At 43.5% G+C, this 25,473-nt stretch overlaps 1 protein-coding gene across 1 annotated transcript in view; it reads right to left on the bottom strand.

The window, feature by feature from the left end:
* LOC126481920 (neuroendocrine convertase 2) overlaps nt 1–25,473 on the bottom strand; it is a 1,488,910-nt gene that overhangs the window by 625,375 nt on the left and 838,062 nt on the right. The window contains exon 5 of the mRNA XM_050105880.1: nt 10,541–10,617. Within this exon, the coding sequence (XP_049961837.1) occupies nt 10,541–10,617 (77 nt within the window). The remainder of the gene's footprint in view (nt 1–10,540; nt 10,618–25,473) is intronic.

Genomic DNA, 25,473 nt, shown 5'->3' with positions numbered 1-25,473 from the left:
TAGATATCTTAGGTGTTGCGGAACAACTCGAATCACTTAAGAAAGGCAAGTCTTCCGGTCAAGATGGTGTATCAATCAGGTTCCTCTCAGAGTATGCAGACACAATAGCGCCTTTCTTAGCAATCATATACAACCGCTCACTTGACGAAAGGTCTGTTCATAAAGACTGGAAAGTAGCACAGGTCACACCAATATTCAAGAAAGGAAATTGGAGTAACCCATTGAACTACAGAACCATATCACTGACCTCAATTTGCAGTAGGATTTTGGAACATATAGTGTACTCGAACATTATGAATCACCTTGAAGGAAATGACTTATTGTTACATAACCAACACGGATTCCGAAAATATCGTTCTCGTGCAACACAGCAGGTTCTTCATTCCCACGAAGTAATGAGTGCTGTCGACAAGGGACATCAGATCGATTCCATATTCCTAGATTTCCAGAAGACTTTTGATACCGTTCCTCACAAGCGACTATTAATCAAATTGCGTGCATATTGAATATCGTCTCAATTGTGTACTGGATTCTTGATTTCCTCGCAGAGAGGTCACAGTTCGTAGTAATAGACGGTAAATCATCATGAAGAACACAAGTGATATCTGCCGTTCCGCAAGGTAGTGTCATAGGCCTTCTGCTGTTCCTGATTTACATAAATGACCTAGGTGATATTCTAGCAGCCCCCTTAGATTGTTTGCAGGTGACACTGTAATTTACCGTCTAGTAAAATCATCAGACGATCAATTCCAATTACAAAATGATCTAGAGAGAATTTCTGTGTGGTGCGAAAAGTGGCAATTAGCACCAAACCAAGAAAAGTGCGAGGTCATCCACATGGGTACTAAAAGAAATCAGATACATTTTGCGTACACGATAAATCGCAGAAATCTAAGGGCTGTCAATTCGACTAAATACTTAGGAATTACAATTACGAGCAACTTAAATTGGAAAGACCACACAGATAATATTGTGGGGAAGGCGAAACAAAGACTGCTCTTTGTCGGCAGAACACTTAGAATGTGCGACAAACCCACTAAAGAGAGAGTCTACATTACACTTGTCCGTCCTCTGCTGGAATATTCTTGCGCGGTATGGGATCCTTACCAGGTAGGATTGAGGGACATCGAAAAAGTGCAAAGAAGGCTCAAAATGGTTCAAGTGGCTCTGAGCACTATGGGACTCAGCTTCTGAGGTCATTAGTCCCCTAGAACTTAGAACTACTTAAACCTAACTAACCTAAGGACATCACACACATCCATGCAGCGCCTAGACCCGCACGGTGCAAAGAAGGGCAGATCGTTTCGTGTTATCGCGCAATAGGGGTGAGAGTGTCACTGATATGATACGCGAGTTGGGGTGGCAGTCACTGAAACAAAGGCGGTTTTCTTTGCGGCGAGATCTATTTACGAAATTTCAATCACCTACTTTCTCTTCCGCCGGCCGAAGTGGCCGTGCGGTTAAAGGCGCTGCAGTCTGGAACCGCAAGACCGCGACGGTCGCAGGTTCGAATCCTGCCTCGGGCATGGATGTTTGTGATGCCCTTAGGTTAGTTAGGTTTAACTAGTTCTAAGTTCTAGGGGACTAATGACCTCAGCAGTTGAGTCCCATAGTGCTCAGAGCCATTTGAACCATTTGAACTTTCTCTTCCGAATGCGTAAATATTTTGTTGACACCCGCCTACATAGGGACAAACGATCATCATAATAAAATAAGAGAAATCCGAGCTCTAACGGAAAGATTTTGGTGTTCCTTTTTCCCACGCGCCATTGGAGAGTGGAATGGTAGAGAAGTAGTATGAAAATGGTTCGATGAACCCTCTGCCAGGCACTTACGTGCGAATTTCAGAGAAACCATGTAGATGTAGATATAGAAATATTATTTTCTTTAATCAGTCTACATATTTGCTTTGACCGAACGTCTGCTGCTGACGATCTCTTAACAATTCTTTTCATTCACTTATTCGTAAATTACGTAACTATTTGTGAAGGAAGTTTACACTGGAAGAAAACTCGCCAGTGAGGCCAGTGAAATGCGAGGCGAAACGAATAAAGCAGTTATTGAACACCAAGATATTTTCCAGCTATGTAGGGCAAGTAACATTTAACACTGAAGATAAGAAGTTTCGAGCGGAGTATACTTTCAGTGTAGCCTCGTTACATCACTACGAACCTTTTATAATATTTTATCGTCGGAACATCGAAGCCAAAAATATATTCTCAAAGAATATTTTAATGTGGAGCTTTCTGAAGGGTTAATTCTTTGCTCAGCCAATTGAGAGTCAAACCGTCAGCTTTTAAGTATGTGGGAATTCTCCAGTTACTCTATCACGATATTTTACTTTCGGATCTCGAGTAGTTTTAACAGTGAATTCGCTCCAGCTGACGATTTGATAATTTGTGCTAGATTAAGAAACCACTTCTCTAGGTTCGTTTGCCTTCCATACGCCGCCCGGGATTATCCGAGCAGTCTGAGGCGCTGCAGTCATGGACTGTGCGGATGGTCCTGGCGGAGGTTCGAGTCCTCCTTCGGGCAAGGGTGTGTGTGTTTGTCCTTAGGATAATTTAGGTTAACTAGTGTGTAAGCTTATGGACTGATAACCTTAGCAGTTAAGTCCCATAAGATTTCACACACATTTGAACATTTTTTTGCCTTCTATAAGACTTTTACAGATATAACATTTCAGAGAAATATACACATCTGAGCACCATACAGTTTGTCTGTTCTAGCTACGACAGCCTTAAAAAGTCATAAGCGCTTCAACACAACAAAACAAGCTTTCTGATAAGCGATATACCCAAAATCAACAAAAAGTTCCTGCACAGATTATTATATAACTTTATCGTGATACTGCAATGTAGAGCTATTTGGACTATCAGTCCGGCGATATACACCGTGTTCAGAAACAGAGATATGTAAACAGGGAAAATACGGCGCTGTGGTCGGCAACGCCTATATAGGACAACAAGTGTCTGGCGCAGTTGTTAGATCTGTTACTGCTGCTACAAAGGCTGGTTATCAAGGTTTAAGTGAGTTTGAACGTGGTGCTATAGCCAGCACACGATCGATGGGGCACAGCATATCCGAGGTAGCGATGAAGTGGGGATTTTCCCGCACGACCATTTCGCGACTGTAACGTGAATGTCAGGAATCCGGTATAACTCAAATCCCCGACATCGCTTCGGCCAGAAAAAGATCCTCCCAGAACGGGACCAGCGACAATTGAACAGAATCGTTCAACGTTACAGAATTGCAACCCTTTCGCAAACTGCTGCAGACTTCAGTGCTGGGCCATCAACAACAAGTGTCAGCGCGCCAACCATTCAACGAAACATCAACGATGAGGGCTTTTGGAGCCGAAGGCCCACTCGTGTACCCTTGATGACTGCACGACACAAAGCTTTACGCTTCGCCTGGTCCAGCCAGCACCGACATTGGACTGTTGACGACGGGTTTCAAATCGTATCGAGCGGATGGGCGTGTACGGGTGTGGAGACAACCTCCTAAATCCATAGACCCTTCATGTCAGTCGGGGACTGTTCATGCTGGTGGCGTCTCTGTAATGGTGTGGGGCTTGTGCAGTTGGAGTGATACGGGACTTCTGATAAGTCTAGATACTACTCTGAGAGGTGACACGTACGTAACCAACCTGTCTGATCACCGGCATTCATTCGTGTCCATTCTGCATTCCTACGGACTTGAGCAATTCCAGCAGGCCAATGCGATATCCCATACGTCCAGAATTGCTACAGAGTAGCTCCAGGAACACTCTTCTGAGTTTAAACACTTCCGCCAAACTCCCCAAAGATGCACATTAACGATCCTATCTGGGATGCCTTGGAACGTGCTGTTCAGAAGATATCACTGTCCTCTCGTAATCTTACGGTTTTAAGGACAGCCCTGCAGGATTCATGATCTTAATTCCCTCCAGGACTACTTCAGACATTCATCGAGTCCATCGCAAGTGTTGCGTCACTTCTGCGTGCTTGCCGTGGCTCTACACGATATTATGCAGGCGTATCAGTTTCTGTGGCTCTACAGCGTAAAATTTCCCAGTTTATAAGTTGAAATTTTAATTAAATAACCGTGTCATACGATGAACGAATGCCCTAGGTTTTCGTCAGGATACAGTTTTTTCTCAATTAGTACGAAAACATCGAACAATAGCGATGAAACGGCGCTGTCCCTGTAGGCTTCTGCTTGCTAATGACCATACTTAGGTGCCCATAATTCTTCACTTTAAAATCTTAGCAAACGTTGAGACTTTGTGCGCCATCTCATTTCTACAGCTATCGAATAAAACGTTGTATATGGGAAAAAGAACACTGTTGCATCAATATTTGTAAATAATGAAGTTCTGAATCTTTCTAGCAGATAAAAATTGTGTGGCAAACCGAAACTCGAACACGATGTCTTAGCCTTTCGCGAGATAATGCGCAACCGAGCTACCTGAGCATCACCCACTACCTGACCTCACAGCTTTCCTTCTACCAGTTCGTCATCTCCTACCTTCCAAACTTCACAGAAGTTCTCTTGCATACCTTTCAAGACTAGCATTCTTGGAAGAAAGAATATTGCCGAGACGTGGCTTAGCCACAGTCTAGGGGGGTAGTTTGAAAGGTAGGAGATTGAGTACTATCGGAAACAAGGCTGTGAAGAAGGATGGTGTGTCGTGATTGGATAGCTCAGTTGGCAGAGCACTTGTCCACGAAAAGCAAAGGTCCCAGAATCGATTTCCGGCGCGGCACACAGTTTTAGCGTGCTAGTAAGTTTCAGATCAGCGCACACTCCGCTGCAGAGTGAAAATTCATTCTGGGAATAATATTCTAATAATGGACATAATGAAATGATTGGGTACTTTATTTGCCAAAATCCTTACCTCTAACAGATGACGAAATAGCAGTTACGTTCTCATCACAGGGGCGCCCTGCGTATTAAATTGGTGACAATGCAAGTTGTTGAATATTGGTGCCTCCCTTTAGGAGGAAGGAAAAACAACAATTGAACATCCTGTGGTGACCTGGCATCCGGTAAAACACGTGTAAAAGGACGACGAAGTAATTAAGAAGAAAAAAAATATTCTTTTCCCTTTAGCCTCCTGATGTGAATGGGTCCGCTAAATGTCTAAATATAACACGGCGTTACAACATTTTGTACCTCGTCCAATCTGTGATGGATGGGGCAGGTCTGTAAACATCTGCAGATGCGTCATCCCTGCGGTTGAGGCTATAACGAAAGTGGGGCAGAATGTTACGCAGTCCTAAGATCCTCCTCACCACCTCTTGTACGTGCGGTATATAAAATGTCTTCAGTGGCAGATTAAATAAAGAAATGGAACCAGAATTTGTGACTATTTTTATAGTTTTGATATATTTTAAGGTTCTTACTTTCCGAGAAATCTAGTAGGGAACAGATGGTAGCTATATTTGGGAATGTAGGTTTTCTTGGTGGGTTTCACTGTTGAGGTCTTCTTATCTTTTAAGCTCAATGTCGGCATCGCTCTTAAGGCACCTTTCAACAATACTTCTACTCCTCATTCTTGCTAGAAAGTGAGTATGAAACGCGCTGAGTGCGATATCAAAATCGGGCGGATACCGGGCCCAAAACAGAAAAGATTTATTTTGTCCGAACTGTATATTACTATCTCAGTATGATGACAGTATTTGAAATTTAACTGTTTAATAGCTATGACAGTGCGTGAAATACCAAGTGTAACCGATATAATGCAGATATTTCTATTGGTGACTGAAGTTGGTGTACTGAACAACATTAAATAAGTATTTAATTAATTTTCATACTAATAATTATAGCTATTAGGAGAAGTACGTTTTAGGTTGTGTAGTACTTCCAAGTACATGTGGCAAGAGCAAGCTGTTAATACTTGTTTTCCATTTGTCAGCAGGTCAGGCGTTAAGGTGCAGACACGTGGACACAAAACGGTTAGTCTATACCGAAAGGAGTAGTTCACTTGGCGCTACAGTCAAAGCCATGCAGAACACACCAGGTCGTAATGTTTTTTTGTTTGTTTTGGTCAGAACAGCTCAGTGTCGGTTAGACCGTCAGTAACAATCCGCTCGAGTTGCTGCTGCTAATAAGGCGAGTACACCTTTCGGTTATCACATATTTTTACGAGCTTCAAACAGAAGCGACTTATTTTCAGTTATCTGTCCAGTTACTACTTTATTTTTGTAATTTCTCACGTGTTTGAGTGCTTACTAGACACAATCTTGTATTTTAAAAACAGTGTAGCGTACTGTACCGCCGTTGCTACCGACTCTTGCATTGACCAATGTATCGTACAGGCTTTTGTTTCATTCAGTAAGTATAGCTCAGTGTCGGTTAGACCGTCAGTGAGAGAGCACCTCGTGTTCCTGCTGCTAATAAGGCGAGAACACCGTTCGTTTGCTACATATTTTTACGAGCTTCAAACAGGAGCGACTTCAGTAATAGATAGGAACTGTGATTGCTGTGTACAGATGCTAGGTGAGTTGGTGACCCTTCACTAATAGCTCCAGGTGGTGTTGGCTTCTGTCACACAGTTTGATGCTGCTGCCAAGGGGAATCACTGTGGGGGATCGGACGCGGGGATTAGGGTGACGTCGAACACCTCTCACGTATCCCCTGATCGGTCCACTGCTGTGGCCGCCCCGGGTACTGCCTTCACTGAGGTTGACCCCTCACTCATGATAGAGTGGGAGATCATTCCAAAGTCTGGCAGGCACCAAGAGATTCTCTGAGGGGCCGACTGTAGAGCCTTCCCAGTTCGTTTGGCGAACAGGTTTCGGGCGGTATCTGTGGCTGACGAAGTCTCTAAGACGGATGCAGTCGTCCACCCTGTTCCAGAGGAAGCTTCTCGGCCCTCGAGGTCTGAGCATTCACAGAGGGTGGGTTTGCTGGTAGCTGGGAGCTCCAGCGTTAGCCACGTAATGGGGCCCCTTAGGAGCATGGCTGCCAAGGAGGGGAAGGAAGCCAGTGTGCACACCGGGGGGAAGTCATTCCTGATGTGGAAAGGGTGCTACCGGATGCCATGAACAGTACAGGTTGCAGCGAATTGCAGGTGGTGGCTCATGTCGATACCAATGACGTGTGTCGCTTTGGATCGGAGGAGATTCTCTCTGGTTTCGGGCGGCTAGCGGAAATGATGAAGACTGCCAGTCTTGCTTGCGAAGTTAAGGTGGCGCTCACCATCTGCAGCATCGTCGACTGAACCGAATGTGGTCCTATGGTGCAGAGCCGAGTGGAGGTTCTCAATCAGAGGCTCAGGCGCTTCTCTGACCGTGTAGGCTGCAGACTCCTTGCATTGCGCCATCGGGTGGTGGGTTTCCAGGTTCCGCTTAATAGATCAGGAGTCCACTACACACAGGAAGCGGCTACACGGGTAGCGGGGGCTGTGTGGAAGTTAGTGGGCGGTTCTTTAGGTTAGAAGTTCTCAGGAAACCACAGAAAGGGCGTCCGTCTAAAAGAGGCAGGTATAACACAGTATAGTAGTTTTAGTAACAATCTGTATTGTAGTCGTAAATTGTCATAGCTGTGTTGGAAAAGAACCAGAGCTCCAAGCCCTAATAGAAAGCACTGAAGCTCAAATAGTTATAGGTACGGAAACCCACCTAAAGCCGGAAATAAGTTCAGCCGAATTTCTTTTCAAACGACCTAACGGTGTTCAGAAAGGATGGATTAAATACAATTCGTGGTACAGTATTTATTTCTGTCAGAAGGAGTTTACCTTGTAGTGAAATATAAGTAGATAGTCCCTGCAAAACAGTATGGGTAGAGGTTATACTCGACAATCGGACTAAACTATTAATTGCATCGTTTTACCGACCCCCCTACTCAGAAGATATAGTTGCTGAACAGTTCAGAGAAAACTTGACTCTTATTTCAAAACGTCATCCTAAACTGTACTGAATGCTTTCTCAGAAAACTGTTTTGAACAATTAGTTCATGAGCCCACTCGAAGCGTAAATGGTTGCGAAAGCATACTTGACCTCTTAGCAACAAATAATCCTGGACAAATGAGTATCATGACGAATACAGGGATTAGCGACCACAAGGCAGTTGCTGCAAGGTTAAATACCACCCACAACCATCAAAAGGAAACGCAAAGTACCTCTATTTAAAAAAGCTGATAAAAATGCTCTTAACGCCTTTTTAAGAGACAGTCTCGACTCCTTCCGATCTGATCACGTAAGCGTAAAAACATGTGAAATGATTTCAAAGAGACAATTTCAACGGCAATTGAGAGATATATACCACATAAATTAATAAGTGATGGTACTGATCCCCCATGGTACCCAAAACGGGCCAGATCGCTGTTGCAGAAGCAACGAGAAAAGCATGCTAAATTTAAAATAACTCAAAATCCCTAAGATTGAAAAAGTTTTGCAGAAGTTCGAAATATAGCGTGTACTTCAATGCGAGATGCTTTTAATAATTTTCGCAAAGAAACTCTGTCTCGGAATCTGGCAGAAAAGCCAAAGAGATTCTGGTCATATATGAAGCACATCAGTGGCAAGACGTAATCAATACCTTCACTGCGCGATAACAACTGTGAAGTTACTGATGACAGTGCCACTAAAGCAGAGTTATTAAACACGGTTTTCCGAAACACCTTCACCAAAGAAGACGAATTAAATATACCTGAATTCCAATTAAGAACAACTGCCAAGATGAGAAACATAGAAGTAGATATCCTCGGTGTAGCAAAGCAGCTTAAATCACTTAATAAAGGCAAGTCCTCCGGTCCAGATTGTATACCAGTCAGGTTCCTTTCAGAGTACGCTGATACAATAACTCCATATTTAGCACTTATATACAACCGTTCGCTCACAGGAAGATCCGTACCTAAGGACTGAAAAATTGCTCAAGTCACACCAATACCCAAAAAGGGAGTATTCCGCTGAATTACATGCCCATATCACTAACGTCGAACTGCAGTAGCGTTTTGGAACACATACTGCGTTCGAACATTATGAATTACCTCGAAGAAAACGATTTATTGACACATAATCACCATGGATTCAAAAAACACAACTAGCTCTTTATACTCATGAACATAACTAGCTCTTTATACTCATGAAGTAATGAATGCTGTCGACAGGGGATGTCAAATTGGTTCCATATTTTTAGATTTCCAGAAAACTTTCGACACCGTTCCTCTTAAGCGTCTTCTAACCAAACTGCATGCCTATGGAATATCGCCTCAATTGAGTGACTGGATTCGTGATTTCCTGTCAGAAACGTCACAGTTCGTAGTAGTACACAGAAAGTCATCCAGTAAAACAGAAGTAATATCCGGCATTCCCCAAGGAAGTGTTATATGCCCTCTATTGTTCCTGATCTATATTAACGACGTAGGAGATAATCTGAGTTGCTCTCTTAGATTATTTGCAGATGGTGCTGTCATTTACCGTCTTGTAAAGTCACCAGATAACCAAAACGAATTGCAAAACGGTTTAGGTAAGATATATGTATGGTGCGAAGAGTGGCAATTGACCATGATCATAGAAAAGTGTGAAATTCTTCACGTGACTACTAAAAGGAATCCCCTAAATTTCGATAACGCGTTAAGTCACACAAATCTGGAAGCTGTAAATTCAACAAAATACTTAGGGATTACAATTGCAAATACCCTAAATTGGAACGATCACATGGATAATGTTGTGGGTAGAGTAAACCAAAGACTGCCATTGAATGGCAGAACGCTTAAAAGGTGCAACCGATATACTAAAGGGACTGCTTACACCACACTTGTCCGTCCTATTCTGGAGTATTGCTGTGCGGTGTGGGATCCGCATCAGGTGGGACTGACGAATGTCATCGAAAAAGTTCAAAGAAGGGCGGCCTGTTTTGTATTATCGCGAAATAGGGGGGATAGTGTCACAGACATGATACGTGAATTGGAGTGGCAATCATTAAAACAAAGACGTTTTTCGTTGTGACGGGATCTTCTCATGAAATTTCAATCACCAGTTTTCTCCTCCGATTGCGAAAACATTCTGTTGGCACCCATCTGCATAAGGAGAAATGATCATCACGAAGAAATAAGAGAAATGAGGGCTCGCACGGAAAAATTTAAGTGCTCGTTTTTCCCGCGCGCCGTTCGAGAGTGGAACGGAGGAGAAGCATCTTGAAGGTGGTTCACTTAACCCTCTGCCAGGCATTTTATTATGAATAGCAGAGTAATCACGTAGATGTTGATGTAGATGAAAGGTATGATGTGTTTGTGGGAAGAGTCTTTGACACAGAGAAAGAGTAGCCAACATACTGATGTGTGCACATGTTAAGCTAGCATATATAAAATATCTGCACTTACGTTTGTTACACTTTGTATAATATTACCGCAGGAGTAAATTATTCACTGGCCCAGTCCGTGATGCCATCAAAATGAAGTCTACTTTTTTTTAGACATACATCTACTTTAAGTATCTGTATCGGTCTTTCCCAACTTTGAACAGCCCTGCTTCAAATACTTCTTGATTTTGCTGTTATACATGGGAGATGAGTGGTATAAGGTCCCTTGCTGAGCGCAGCCGTGACTTACCTGTTAAACCAGTCGTCGGTGTACCGCGGGTACGGGTAGGGGTCGTTGCTGCTGAAGTCGTAGCTGGCGCGAGCGTTCTGTAACACAAAAAGGAAAACATCAGTCAAATCTGGACTATTCCTCATTGGAGACTGTCGATTAGTGCTTGAAAAGCAGATCGCATATCTAAACTCTCAAATACATACAGTAAAAAATCTTATATTAGGGTGCTAAAATTTCTTGTAACACTCGAAAGATGCGTTCTCTATATTCGGCATATCATTTACGGACAACACAACAAACTGATACAAGTTACAGAAGCAGAACACTGCGTCGTATTCTATAGGTTTATAACGAGAAATAGTACAAGTCAACGGAGGTTTTTGTACGCGCATCACAATTAGCTTTCAGGTCACTAACATTCGATGGACTGAAATAACTTAAATATGGCAATATAAACATCATTCCACAAAGTACTGACGTTGGGATAGTTCCCATCACAAAAGCACTTCAACATTTTATGATTTTTCTTCTTAATTTTGTTTCAAGCAAAGACAGATTTCAATATGCAATACAGAGACTTGTAAATTACGGTTTGTGAGCTGGGATGCAGTTAAGAAGCATCAACAGGCCGTTCCCGCAGATGCAACAAGCGCTCATGTAGCCGGGAGTAATGAGGAGTTCTGACCAGGATCGTGAGAAAACAGATTCCTGAGTATTTGTGCAGTGTGTGGCGCTGTTTACGCGCCAAAATAAAACGGTAACTATGTTAGGCAATTGCCACAAACTGCGTGGAAAGAATAACTATACTTACATACGTTCTAAAACAGAAGAACAAACGACAACCACTAAGGATCATAGATTGATGTCCATACCGTATTTGATGGAAAATCAAAATTGTGAGCTTCGGCGGCCGGTTTATGAAAGTGTGACACTGTAGCTCAATTTCACCGCGCAGCTGGAAGGGATTAGTAATCTGGAGACGTGTCGATACCAGGCCAGAAAATCTTTGGGAATTTAATTCCATTTACTCATTTGTGCAATAACTGTGCCTCGCAGACAGGTGGGTGAACAGTACATACTGATGTCAACATTTGAGAGAGGACGTGTAGTTGGGCTCAGAGAAACATACGGATCGCTGGACATCTCAATAGGAGTCATGCCACTTTTCTGTTGTGTTGGCAGGGATGGGTGACTCATGGCCGAACACAGCGCCAAGGCGTAGTCAGTCGACCTAGAGAGGCCACAGAATGAGAGGACGGAGTAATCGTCAGAGAGGCATTCAGAGCCCCTTATTCATCATTATTATCGATCCGAAGTGCAACTGGTGCCTCAGTGACCACAAGAACCATTAATAGGTGGCTCACAGAAATGGGACTCACCTCACGCCGCCCTGTACAACTCGTCCGTTTGCAACTGTGTCCGACATATTAGGCATGGTATGGAACTCTCTTCAGTGATGTGACCCGTTTGGAATTGGGCCCTGATGATCAGCATAACCATGTCTGGAGACGCATCGGCTAACTGAACGATACCATTTTCACTGTTGCCCGCCATACTGTCCGACAGCTAGCAGTGATGGTCTGGGGTGCCGTTTCATTTCATAGCACAACTCCTTTGTCATCCGCGGCACGCTTGCAGCACGTCGTTATGTCGACGGTATTCCATGACCCGTTTTGTTGCTCTTCATGGCAAACCATCTTGGGCTTATAGTTCAGCAAGATAATATCCTCCCGCAAACGGCGAGAGTTGTCTTTGCGCTTGCCAAACCATACCTTTGCCATCAACGTCACCTGATCTCTCCCCGGTTTAAAGCGTTTTGAGCGTTACAGATAGAACCCTACAACCACCTCGGGATTTCGACGACCTAACGCATCAATTGGACAGAATTTGGCACGATATGAGACGGACATCCAACAACTATATCACTCCCGAATGAGGTTTTCACTGTGCAGCGGAGTGTGCGCTGATATGAAACTTTGCTGCAGATTAAAACTGTGTGCCGGACCGAGACTCGAACTCAGCGCACACTCCGCTGCAGAGCGAAAATCTCACTATGGAAACATCCCCCAGGCTTTGGGTAAGCCGCGTCTCCGCAACATCCTTTCTTCAAGGACTACTAGTTCTCGCGGACGTTGTGGCCGAGCGGTTCTAGGCGCTTCAGCCCGGAACCGCGCTGCTGCTATGCTCGCAGGTTCGAATCCTGCCTCGGACATGGGTGTGTGTGATGTCCTTAGGTTCATTAGGTATAAGTAGTTCTAAGTCTAGGGGACTGATAACCTCCGATGTTAAGTCCCATAGTGGTCAGAGCCATTTGAACCAGTACTAGTTCTCCAAGTTAGCGCAAGAGCTTCTGTGAAGTCTGGAAGGTAGGAGACGAGGTACTGGCTGAATTAAAGCTGTGAGGACGGGGCGTGAGTCGTGCTTGGGTAGCTCAGTCGTTAGCTGCTCTCTGTAAGAGGGGAAAAAAAAACTGAGTGAACGGATCAACGACGAACCTGAACAGGCGTCATGCATGGGACGTCCACCCTGAACAAATGCAACAAACTATAACGAACAAAATGAGATAAAAAAAGAGAGCACTTGTATGCGAAAGGCAAAGGTCCCGAGTTCGAGTTTCGGTCCGGCACACAGTTTTAATCTGCCAGGAAAGTTTCAGCTGTATCAAGCCAAGCCGAATAACTGCTTATATAAGGGCCAGAGGTGTACCAACGCGTTACTGAGTTGCCCAATATGTGAAGTTCTTCCTCTCAAATAAATAATCCAGTTTTTCTGAAAATGTAATAATTTGTTTGTCTGCACATGTATATCACATCTACCGATTTCCGTCCATTTCGGATTTTTATTTGTTTGCTGGCACGGCGCCAACGGGATAAAAACGAAATGACTCAACCCATTCATAAACGAGATTCGTGCCGTAATTCGTTTCTGCCTTTGAAAGCAGAAAACACAACAACAATCCACAATAAGCTGTTGAAAGAGTACGGAACTGATGAGCAATCATATCACAGTGGTTGGATAGAAGGCAATCTCTCTGTGAAGACTCGGGAATGGCAAATGAAGTGGAAGCCCTGAGGCTCGAAGACCAGAAATTTGCAATCCTAGCGACAGTGACAAAACTACTAATGTTTCCAATTACTTTGAAATTAATAGTTTACGAAACATTTGCCAATGTTATTTTAAAAGGAACCAAAGGCCTCAAGAATGCTTTCTAAAATGTAGTACTGAAATTTAGCCCAGCAAAATCAGTCGGCGCAAATGTGTCGCAGAGGTAAGACTTGGGATGAAGCTGTTTCACGACCAAATACTTAGAGTGCGTTCAGCACTTAGACCCAATTGTTGCAACGTCATGCGTGACTGAACACGACATTTGTCCATAAATTAAACAGTTGTATTACGAATAGTATAGTACGAGGAATAGATATTTGTTCAGTGCTGAAGTTCTGGGGAAAATCCTTTTGATTGCCACCAATAAATGGCACTCAAATCGCATCCCGCTATTATTTTTAAAACGACTGCACCAGAACCCATACGTCAATCAATGGCCACCTTGTGGGCCCTTGCAGATGAAGTACTCATTCGATGTAATAGAAGCTGCTGGAGCAACAAAGTTTCCATGACAATTGTCGTCGTCGGATATAGCGGATTGTTGCCGCGGAGATAAGCGGCAATTATGAGGAAACCACTCACCAATTCATTGTCTGAGAAAATATACGGTGAGCAGCCGTGTCTTCCACAGCTATCGTCCCGTTATGGCTTCAAAGTATTGACTGTCCATGCGCGTAAACTGCCGAACTCATGGCACAGGCTATAAGGATTAGAACGCATGAAGTCTCCGGTTATCAGCCGAGTTATTTAGTCATCCGAGAGGTGGGTTCTTAGAAGAGTTAATCAGTATACTCCTAATACGACCTGCTACGTATATTTCGCGAAAAGATCATGAATTGGAAGAATATGAGCTCTCACAGAGGCCTACCAAGAGTCGCTCTTCCCGTAAAAAATGGTTCAAATGGCTCTGAGCACTATGGGACTTAACATCTGTGGTCATCAGTCCCCTAGAACTTAGAACTACTTAAACCTAACTAACCTAAGGACATAACACACATCCATGCCCGAGGCAGGATTCGAACCTGCGACCGTAGCAGTCGCGCGGTTCCGGACTGAGCGCCTTAACCGCTAGACCACCGCGGCCGGCTTCCCGTAAAAGATTCACGACTGAGTCACTAAAGAGTGAAGTGATACACAAACTATCCCCCCACGTACCACTAGGTGGCTTTCTGAGTATGGATGTTTATATAACTCCATCGTCAGTGGGTAAAGAATAGAGAGAGGCGCTAATTATGACACATGATACAGCGCTACTTGAGTAACCACGAAGTCGTCGTCTTCCAGTATCCCGCAGAAGCTGGTCTGCTGGTTTATCTCTAGAGTCGAATCGATATTACCTCCTGGTACAATGACGTTAGTCACTAGAGGTCGAATCTACGACTTACTGGTAAAAACTACCAGAGGGGGAATAACACTTTCGAGAAGGCATGTATTTTTAGATTCGGGGCTGTCATTAAAATGCGTGCTCGTACTCATATGATCAAACTGCGATTAAAAGCAATGTTATTTCAGTTTCTTCAGCTGCACATCAGGAATCAGAATTAACTGGTGTATAAGAAATGGTTAGTAACATTCGTCAGTTACCCTAAAAGTTTTGATCCTGGAGTATTTCACAGTAATAATAATGTAATAATAATAACAACAACAATAATAATACTATTTCACAGTTATAGTAATATAAAAATAATAATAATAACAATAATAATAATCATCGTCATCAGCCACTGATGGATAAAGACCACCTCCTCTTGACTTCTCCATGTTGCTCCTGCATATTTTCTAATGTCATGTGACCACTTGCCGTTAGGTCGGCGTCTCGGTCTTCAATTATGTTCTGGAAATGTACAAAGAATTTCCTTGGTTCACCTACCATCTATTGCCCAGACTACATCTCCGGCCCATCTCCATTTTATTTTCACTTCGGTCATAATGACGTGTTCCTTTTCACTCTGTTCCATGTGATTTCTTTCCTCTCGAACTAATTCTCAACATGGCTCTTTTCCTTATTTAGTGAGAAACTCCCTGATTTTCAAACATTTTCCCTTGAAAGGCTATATAGCATTACCATGAGTGATACACACTCATAGTATACAGGTGATCATAATTAAACTTTCAAAACGCTGTAGAAATAACACCACTGGTCACGATGACGTCAAATTGCAACGGAATATTATCGGAGAAGGAGAAATACGTATGGCGGAAGAAAAAAAAATAGCATGAAAATTGATCAATAGATAGCGCTGTATGTGTCAGAGCATGTAAAAGAAAACACCTGTCATGCGCAAGGCCCATTGAAGTACACGGCTTTTCCTCTTTTTCGCGTCTGCGACGTTCACCATGACCGTCTCAATGCAGGATCGCACCCTGCTTGTAAGGCTGTGTTACAAGAATGATGACTGTGCACACGTCGCTCTGCAGACGTTTCGGACACTGTTGGGTTTTTTTGGTGTGCAAGCTGGTAGAGGGAGGAAACGAATTGACTCAACGTCAGAGGAAGCAGTGGCCACAGAAATGCAGGAGGAGAAAGAGTGGTGGTGTGCAAACGTGTAGTGCACGGAGAATTGTCTGAACGTTGGATATACTCGTGAGCACGGTGTGTAAACTCCTACGAAACATCCTTCTTTGGTATCCATTGAAAATTATCCACGCACACGAGTTGCTTCCTGTTGACCTGCCAGCAAGAGAGACCATTGCTTTAGAATTTCTTGCTCGCATGGAAGCGGACAGTGATTGGCCGTGCCGGTCGGAGTGGCCGAGCGGTTCTAAGTGCTACAATCTGGAACCGCACGACCGCTACGATCGCAGGTTCGAATCCTGCCTCGGGCATGGATGTGTGTGATGTCCTTAGGTTGGTTAGGTTTAAGTAGTTCTAAGTTCTAGGGGACTGATGACCTCAGAAGTTAAGTCCCATAGTGTTCAGAGTCATTTGAGCCATTTTGATTGGCCGAGGAATATTTTGTGGACAGACGAAGCCCACTTCCATCTGATAGGATATGTCAATACACAGAATTGTCGAATATGAGCAACGGAAAATCCACACGCAAATCAACCAGTACCACGTCATCGTGAAAAGGTTACTACGTGGTGCGGATTTACGGCATCATTTATCACAGGGCCATATTTATTCGAAGAGAAAGGTGTTTCCGGTCCTGTTACCTGTACGTGCATTGAATGTCTTTCGCGCAACCACGACGTTCCAGCTCTCCAACAGCGTGTATGTGTGGATGGTATCACTTTTATGCAAGATGGCGCACCTCCGTACATTGCAAATCCAGTTAAACAGCTTCTGAAGCGCTATTTCGGAAATGGTAGAATTATCAGCCGGCATTTAACTATATCCTGGCCATCCCGATCACCTGATCTTAATCCGTGTGACTTCTGGCTGCGGGGCTATCTGAAAGATGATGTCTTCAGTGTTCCGATTGAAAACTTAGCTGTATTCAAGGCGTACATTGAGCAACACATTCAGAACGTTACCCCGGAAACACTTCAACCAGTTCTGGAACATGCTGTTTCTCGATTTCAGCTTGTTGCAGAAAACAGTGCACAGCATATTGAACATGTTTTCCGATTTGATTCTGATTGCTGCTTTTTATGCGGTTTTTGGCCTCAGGACAATTAAAAACCGATGTGAGTAATGCTTTTTATGTGGTATTTGGCCTCAGGACACTTAAAAACCGATTTTTCCAATCCAATGTGATATGGTGGTGGATGGGCTCACGTAACTAACAATATCACACTTGTACACCCATGCACACTGAGTAGTACAACTTATGTAAAGTCAAACGTACACCTTAGGCATTTTTGTAGGATTCAAATGGCTCTGAGCACTATGCGACTTAACTTCTGAGGTCATCAGTCGCCTAGAACGTAGAACTAATTAAACCTAACTAACCTAAGGACATCACACACATCCATGACCGAGGCAGGATTCGAACCTGCGACCGCAGCGGTCACGCGGTTCCAGAATGAAGCGCCTTTAACCGCACGGCCACACCGGCCGGCTTGTAGGATTCATTTGTCATTTGTAGTCAACCACTATTAAATTATGATAATTACAGCGCCATCTATAGTTACAATTTGTAACTATTTTTCTTTCCCTCTTCTCCGATAATACTCTGTTGCAATATGACGTCATACTGACCAATGGTGTTATTTCTACAGTGGTTTAAAAGTACTTCCCATTTCAGATACACTGCAATATACGGTTTGAAAGCTCTTTTGAGTTTACGAAAATCAGTTCGGATCATTTTTACTCTTTTGTTTATTTCTTTAGATGTACATCCAGCAATTTTCATCTAGGGCCCGAAGCACAAAAACTCAAATGGTTCCTCGCCTTCATTGTTAATGCGGCCAATCTGCCATTCCATATGTTTGTTATGTATTATTTTAGTCTTATTAAATTTGATTTTCATGCCAACTATCAAACATACTCAATTAAGTTAGACCATTCGTCGCAGAAGTTTATTTGCACTCAGTAGAATATCACCAAAACGGACGTGGTGCAGATGTTTCTTTACCATATATTCCTTCTTCAGTCCAGGTTGAAGTTCTGAAGAAGTATTATAGAACTGCAAATAGTAGTTTTCAGGATGTGGTATCTCCTTGCCTCGCTCTTTTTCTAATTTTGAAATTCTAACTCGACGAAGTTTAAGGGTAGCTGTGTAAATGACATATACGCTGATGAACTTATTCTATATGCGTGGATTTTCAGAAGGCTTGCGACACTGTAGCTCCCAAGTGGCTTCTAACCAAACTGCTTGCCTATGGAGTCTCATCTAGCTGTGCTGTTTTCTATCAGAAAGGTCACAGTTTGTAGTAACTGATGGGAAATCGTCTAGTAAACCAAAGTGATATATGGGGTTTACCAAGGAAGTTTTACAGGCCCTCTGCTGTTCCTGATTTGCATAAATGATTAGGAGACAATACGAGCAATCCTAGATTATTTACAGATGATTCTGGCGTTTACGGTCTATAACTGCGTAGTGTGAAAGGTGGCAATCAACATTAACAATAAGTAGTGTGGGATCTTCTATATGATTACTAAAAAAATATGTTAAATTTCGGTTACTCATAAAATCATATAAATTGAAATTTAAAATTTGTTTAAATACCTAGGGATTACAACTGCGTACGAGTTAAATTGGAACCACAACACAGAAATGGTTCTAATTTAACTTGTTGGCAGTTGTAATCCCTAGGTATTTAGATGAATGAGAACCATACCGTAGAATCCATCCACTATGAACTATGGACTTTGCCGTTGGTGGGGAGGCTTGCGTGCCTCAGCGACAAAGGTATCTGTTGAGATGTCAGACAAACGTGTTGTCCCTCAGGATTTGCAGTAATTGCAGGGGGAACAGTATGGGTGACTAACTGATGCGGCCTTGCTATGCAGGTACTGGGAACGGATGAACGCACAGGGCAGCTACAGCCGTAATTATTCCTGAGGGCATGCAGCCCTACTGTGTGCTTAAATTATGATGGCATCCTCTTGCCTAAAATATTCCGGACGTAAAACTTTTCCCCATTCGGATCTCCTCGCGGTGGGTTTAATAATCAATAAGAAAATAGGAATGCGGGTAAACTATTATGGATGGTTGATTTGGTCACCGCTCCCATCGGATTAGGGAAGGATGGGGAAGGAAGTCGGCCGTGCCCTTTCAGAGGAACCATCCCCGCATTTGCCTGAAGCGATTTAGGGAAATCACGGAAAACCGTCGTCCTCTCGGATGCGAGACATGCCACAACTTTGAAGCAGTAAACAGCTAAATAGGACACATCGTTACAATTAATTTCTTTAGTGTGTCCGGCTGTTGTAGGATTCTCCATTTTTCTTCCTTCTGCTAATTGAGAGCAACATTGAGGAGGAGCGCAGATGATTGTGTAGGAGAGGATTAACATTTCCGAAATTGGCTACTAACCAGGGAAATCTGTTGGAAACCTTGGTCGGCAATGACGGATTAAAACTATTTCAGGTTATATCCTGGATAATACTTTTCCAGACAAAAATTGGATGATGTTATCCCTGTGTGTGTGTGTGTGTGTGTGTGTGTGTGTGTGTGTGATGTAATGGCGGTTTGGTGTCATCATTCATACAGCAACACGATTCGCAGTACCCGCTACGCCCTTCGATGTACTTTTGTTTTCCAGCGCTCGTGAGGTTATTGCGTGCAACGTAGAACGATATTTTCCGCCTCTGACGAACAAGGTCGTTAAATGCCACGCGAGAATTCATAAAATGAGAAGTTTAATGAGGTATCACTTGTTACGGTGTGAAGTGTCAATTTTTCGGTTTCTGCGAACAATGCGTTAAACGTTAAAAGCGAGGTAGTGGAAAATTTTGGTTTTCCACATAACTGTTTGACAATGGACCACAGGTGCGTCGTACGACCAGATTTAGATTTCACAGTGATTATCAACTTATGTGACCCACTTTGCCGGCCGAAGTGGCGGTGCGGTTCTGGGTGCTGCAGTCCGGAACCGCGAGACCGCTACGGTCGCAGGTTCGAATCCTGCCTCGGGCATGGATGTGTGTGATGTCCTTAGGTTCGTTAGGTTTAACTAGTTCTAAGTTCTAGGGGACTAATGACCTAAGCAGTTGAGTCCCATAGTGCTCAGAGCCATTTGAACCATTTTTTGACCCAATTTGTTTGTAACTATACCCGGATTAACATTATTCCTCTGATACACGACACCTCTCCATTCGAAGAGAGATAACCCCGTTCGAGGGTTTGGTGCACTGTACTTTAATGTGCATTCACAACGCCTGGTTACTGTGTCCCTTCGTAGTTCTTTTAGTTTTTTCAAGCTGCAATTACAGCAGAACTGTACTCTGCTTTGGACACACATCGATCTTTCCATCTTTGCCACGATAACGTTGTGTTTCCATCTGTTGTGAAGTGTGCCGGTGCGAGGAAGGAAAGACGCGCATACTCAACGAATTAGGTCGCGGTCAGGTTATGGGAGGCCGACGCACACAATACCTGCCGATCTCTGAGGCCGCACGAGTGTAGGGACAAGTGTCACCGTTTGAAAGGTTATACCACCAGAACCCTGAACAGGGAAAACTGTAGCCGCCAGTTAGCTGGTAAGGACAACATTGATGACGTTATGAGCTGTTGTTATACAATGAAACCGAGCTCATCAACTGGTAGACAAAATTATATTATTTAGAACCACTATGAGATACAAACTCGTTGCGACACATTTGTATACAGGGTGAACATTAATAAAACCGACAAACTGCAGGGGCGGATTCCTGACTGGAAATGGAGGAAAAAACCTCCCATGAACGTGTGTCCGGAAATGCATCGTTGCCACGGTAGATGGCGCTGACGAATAACAGTTCCACTGACTGCGTGTAGTGTGTTCCTTGTGTGTTGCAAGCTATGTGACTGACGCAGCGTACTGTCAGCAGCAGAATGGTCCGGTATTTCTGTCGTGAGCAAGCCGAGATGGTGTCCGCGTACGGCGAAGCAGATGGAAACAGCCGAGGGGCAGGACTGCTCAAAAATGGCTCAGAGCACTATGGGACTTAACATCTGAGGTCATCAGTCCCCTAGAACTTAGAACTACTTAAACCTAACTAACCTAAGGACATCACACACATCCATGCCCGAGGCTGGATTCGAACCTGCGACCGTAGCGGTCGCGTGGTTCCAGACTGAAGTGCCTAGACCCGAGCGGCCACAACGGCCGGCAGGCAGCTCTGCCATACCAAAACAAGTATCCTCACGGACACCAACCACATCGCACAACATTCAAGCCCCTTTTGGGCGTTTTGTGTGATCATCGGTCCTTTCACACAGACGAACGTGCTGGAAGGCGGAGGATTTTGCATACACCAGATTTGGAGGACTGGGTTCTACAGGATATTGAGACGAACCCTCGCACAACCTCCATGCCAGTGACCCGCTTACATGGTGTAAGCCAAAGTACAATTATGCGTATCCTGAGTGACAACCGGTACTACCCCTATCACCTGCATTCCCATGGAGGACACTTTGAACATCTGTTATGACTTGAATGAGGTGCACATCTGTACTGTATTCCGGGACGATTTGTTGTCGTTGCACGCACACCGTCCATTTCCGGACACATATTCATAGGACATTTTTTCTTACATTTCCGGTCAGGAATCTGTCCCAGCAGTTTATCGGTTTTACTAATGTTCGACCTGCGTATGTTTACTATAGGTCACTACACTAATCAGCAAAAGTTGGATGGTGATTACCGTGTCCCCTGATATGACAGCGATGTTCACTCCTGGCCACTACAGTTGCAACACTAGGAAGGATAAATAATGAAATTTTACTTTCTGTGTGTATGTAGTATAGTAGGATGCTGATTTAAATGGGTAGGTTATTTGGAGGTACGCATGGTGAAAGATGTAGTACACAGAGCTGCCAGCACTGGCGGCTACAATGGCTTTAACAAGGTTGGGCATCGCGACGAACTGAACTTGGATGTCAGATACGGGTATATTTTATAATGCTTCAATTCTGTGCCGAAGTCCACCAATCGTAGAGACTGGCGAGTGGTGGCATACCAGTTTCTCGGCATGCAGAGGACAGATATTGAAAGGGAGGTTCCGATACTGTATTTGACAACGAATGACACCCATGCATTGCCCTCAATACGTTGCAAGTGTCGGTCTGGGTCAGAACAGTGATATGTGTAGTTGTGAGTGCATTATACAGGAGAAAAGTGAATTAGAATGCGGGCAAGTCGTTAAGTCGTTGCTGCTCTTTGGGGGAGTGCTTCCGTAACCAAGGCAGCCGATGTGTTTGGTGTTTCACGACGCTCCGTATTGAAGATTTATACCGCATTCACATGAAAACCGAAACACATCATCCGTTAAGTCACAAAGCGGACGTTAATGTGCGTTGAGTGCTCGTGACGGACGATTATTGAAGAGGACTGTGTCGAAAAATAAGAGAACGACAGGTGCAAAAGTCACTTCAGAGCAGGGTGCCGCAATCGCGGACCCTGTCAGTGCCAGTGCTAATAGAATGTCACTTGGTTGGATGAGTCTTATTTTGACATTGTTTCAAACTTTTGACCAACTTTACGTCCCAAAAGTGAAACATGACACGGATCCTGTGATGATTTGGGCAGCCGTATCGTGGTGTTCCACGGGGCCCAGTGTTATTCTGCAATGTCGCGGTACTGCCAGGGATTATGTCAACATTTTGGCTGATCTGGTGCACACCACGGCACTGCGCATGTGATGATGTGTTCCTAGACGACAGGACTCCTGGCTACACACCTCGAGTGGTCCAGGACTGGTTTTGTAAACACTAAGATGAATCATCACAACTCTCCAAGCCACCATTTTCACTAGGTATCAATATTATTGAGCATTTGTGGTCTATTTTTGAGATAACGGTCGCTAACGCTATACCTCCATCCTCATTACATGAACTTGCCAATATGTTGCAGGAAAAATGCTACAAGACTCCCTTTAAAACTGTAGAGGACCTGTATTTATCCATTTCGAGTTGACTGGAAGCAATTCTAAATGCCAGGGCTTTTGGACATTGTAATGTCTTGTGTTTGTGGTGTTTCCATATTTTTCTTCTCCACCTGTATTTTCAGAGTGTGAGGTATCTGGGGTCACTGATTGCCGTGCCGTGCCGTGGGTCAAACTGAAAAGCCAGATGGTGATTTGTATTGAGGTAGGTCAGGCTAGCATAGATAACATGCGGCATTATCTTGCGCAAAGACAACGTTAAGGAAATCACTGCGATGTGTAAAACTGATGGTAAGCTCAGCGGACAATGTTAGTTAGCTCGCTGCGCACGTACAAAGGAATCGTCAGGCATATACAGTGGTGCAGCGATTGTGTCACGTGATCAACCGAACGCGCACTGAATCTAGAGTTTAGTTTAGTTATGTCATGTTTCGTAGATCGTTTTCACGATTATTTTATCGATATGATGTGGAACAAGTCAGATGACAAGATATATATACACACATGAATAGTGCTAATATTAATATTACTGAAATTTTTAGTTATACACATGCAACTACATTTAGAGGTACATTTTTTTACCAGTTATGTTGTTGGGCAAATGATCAAAGATTTTTGTTGCTGAATAATGTATTCCTTTTTGAACAACTAATAACTTCCATAACGGTTAAGAAAGGTAATTTTTTCCTCTAGTGTTGTACGTACGAACATCACTGTTTTTCGCGAATTGAGATGGATTATTTATAACGAATTTCATTAGCGAATATATGTACTCTGATGGTGCAGTTAAAATACCTAACTCCTTGAATAGTTGCCCATATGACGTCCTTCGATGAACACCACTAATTATTCTCACTGCTCTCTTTGGTGCAATCAATAATTTATGTGTAAGTGGTGAATTACCCCAGAATACTATTCCATAAGACATTACTGAGTGGAAATATGCAAAGTTAGGAGCCTGATCTGTTTATTAGCAAGACTAGCGATTATACGAAGAGCGAAAGAAGCTGAACTTAATTATTTGAGAAGCTCAGTAATATGCTTCTTCCTTTTCAAGTTGTCATTGATGTGAATACCCAAAAATTTGAAGAAATCTACCCTGTTAACTGAGCCCTGTTCATATGTTACATCAATTGTCGGTATGACTCTATTCGATGTACAAAACTGGATATAGTGAGTTGTTTCAAAATTAAGGGAGAGTCCATTTTCTGAGAACCACTTAATAATTCTTTGAAAGACATCCTTAACAATATCTTCAGCTACTTTTTCTGGAGTGGGATTTATTATAACACTCGTGTCATCTGCAAAAATTACTAGTTCTGCTTGCTGAGCGTTAAGTGAGAGGTCATTTACATGAATAAGGAGCAGCTGAGGACCCAAAATTAAACCCTGTGGGACTCCCTTTGTGATAACTCCCCATTCACTAGAATTTAGCACCCTCCCAACGTTATTTGTGTCATTCAGCATAATTTTTTGCTTTCTGTTCGTTAACTATGATTCGAACCAGCTGTGTGTATAGCCTTTAATTCCATAAAACCTGAGTTTTTCTAAGAGCATCGAATTAAGGTTCATCCCCACCTGTCAGCTAGGTAACACCATGCCTGTAATGAACATTTGGAGTCGGTCACCTCGCAAGAAACCACCTCACAGCAGCAAATAAAGACGAGAACAGCGAAGTCCTTCGGTCTGGTAGAATTATTGACTGGTTTTCTGAACACTCTCTCATCCTATACATGTGATCTGATTTGGCTTGACCTGACTTGACTCCCATAGAAAATTCTTGGGACGTTTTGGAAGAGCGGGTAAGACGCCGACATCAGCATCACCACAATTTGGTGGAACTGAGCGATCAAATCCTCAGCTAGTTACTTAACCTGAAAGCGACGTACCTCCACGGCCTTATGAACTCACTTCCTACCGAATCCAGCTGATTATCAAGTCCAGGGGCCAATTACACGTCATTAAATTATGTTTATAATGATTTCTCTAGAGGTGACTAATTGCCCGTTGAACTTATTAAGCAGTTTGCAACTTTGACATTTAGCACACTGCCCCCAGAATCTACAACAAACGGTACCTTAGTATACTTGTCGTTTCATGATCTATCGAGTAGCTTTCAATGTACCGATCCTTCAGAACTGGAAAATATCGCTGTATGCTGCACGCAATAACTTCACAAGTGCTGGAAAACAAAAGTGTATCAAAGGGCGTGGTGTGTAAAAGGAAACAAGTTGTGGTATGGGCAAGATCAAGGTACCGCCATTACGACACACACACACACACACACACACACACACACACACACACACACTCACTCACTCACTCACTCACTCACACACTCACACACCCACACACACATCCACACACACAC

This window comes from Schistocerca serialis, chromosome 5, assembly GCF_023864345.2.
Source record: "Schistocerca serialis cubense isolate TAMUIC-IGC-003099 chromosome 5, iqSchSeri2.2, whole genome shotgun sequence".
In the NCBI taxonomy this organism is placed as follows: domain Eukaryota; kingdom Metazoa; phylum Arthropoda; class Insecta; order Orthoptera; family Acrididae; genus Schistocerca; species Schistocerca serialis.
The sequence above is the reverse complement of the archived record's forward strand: the minus strand, read 5'-3'. Positions and strand labels throughout refer to the sequence as shown.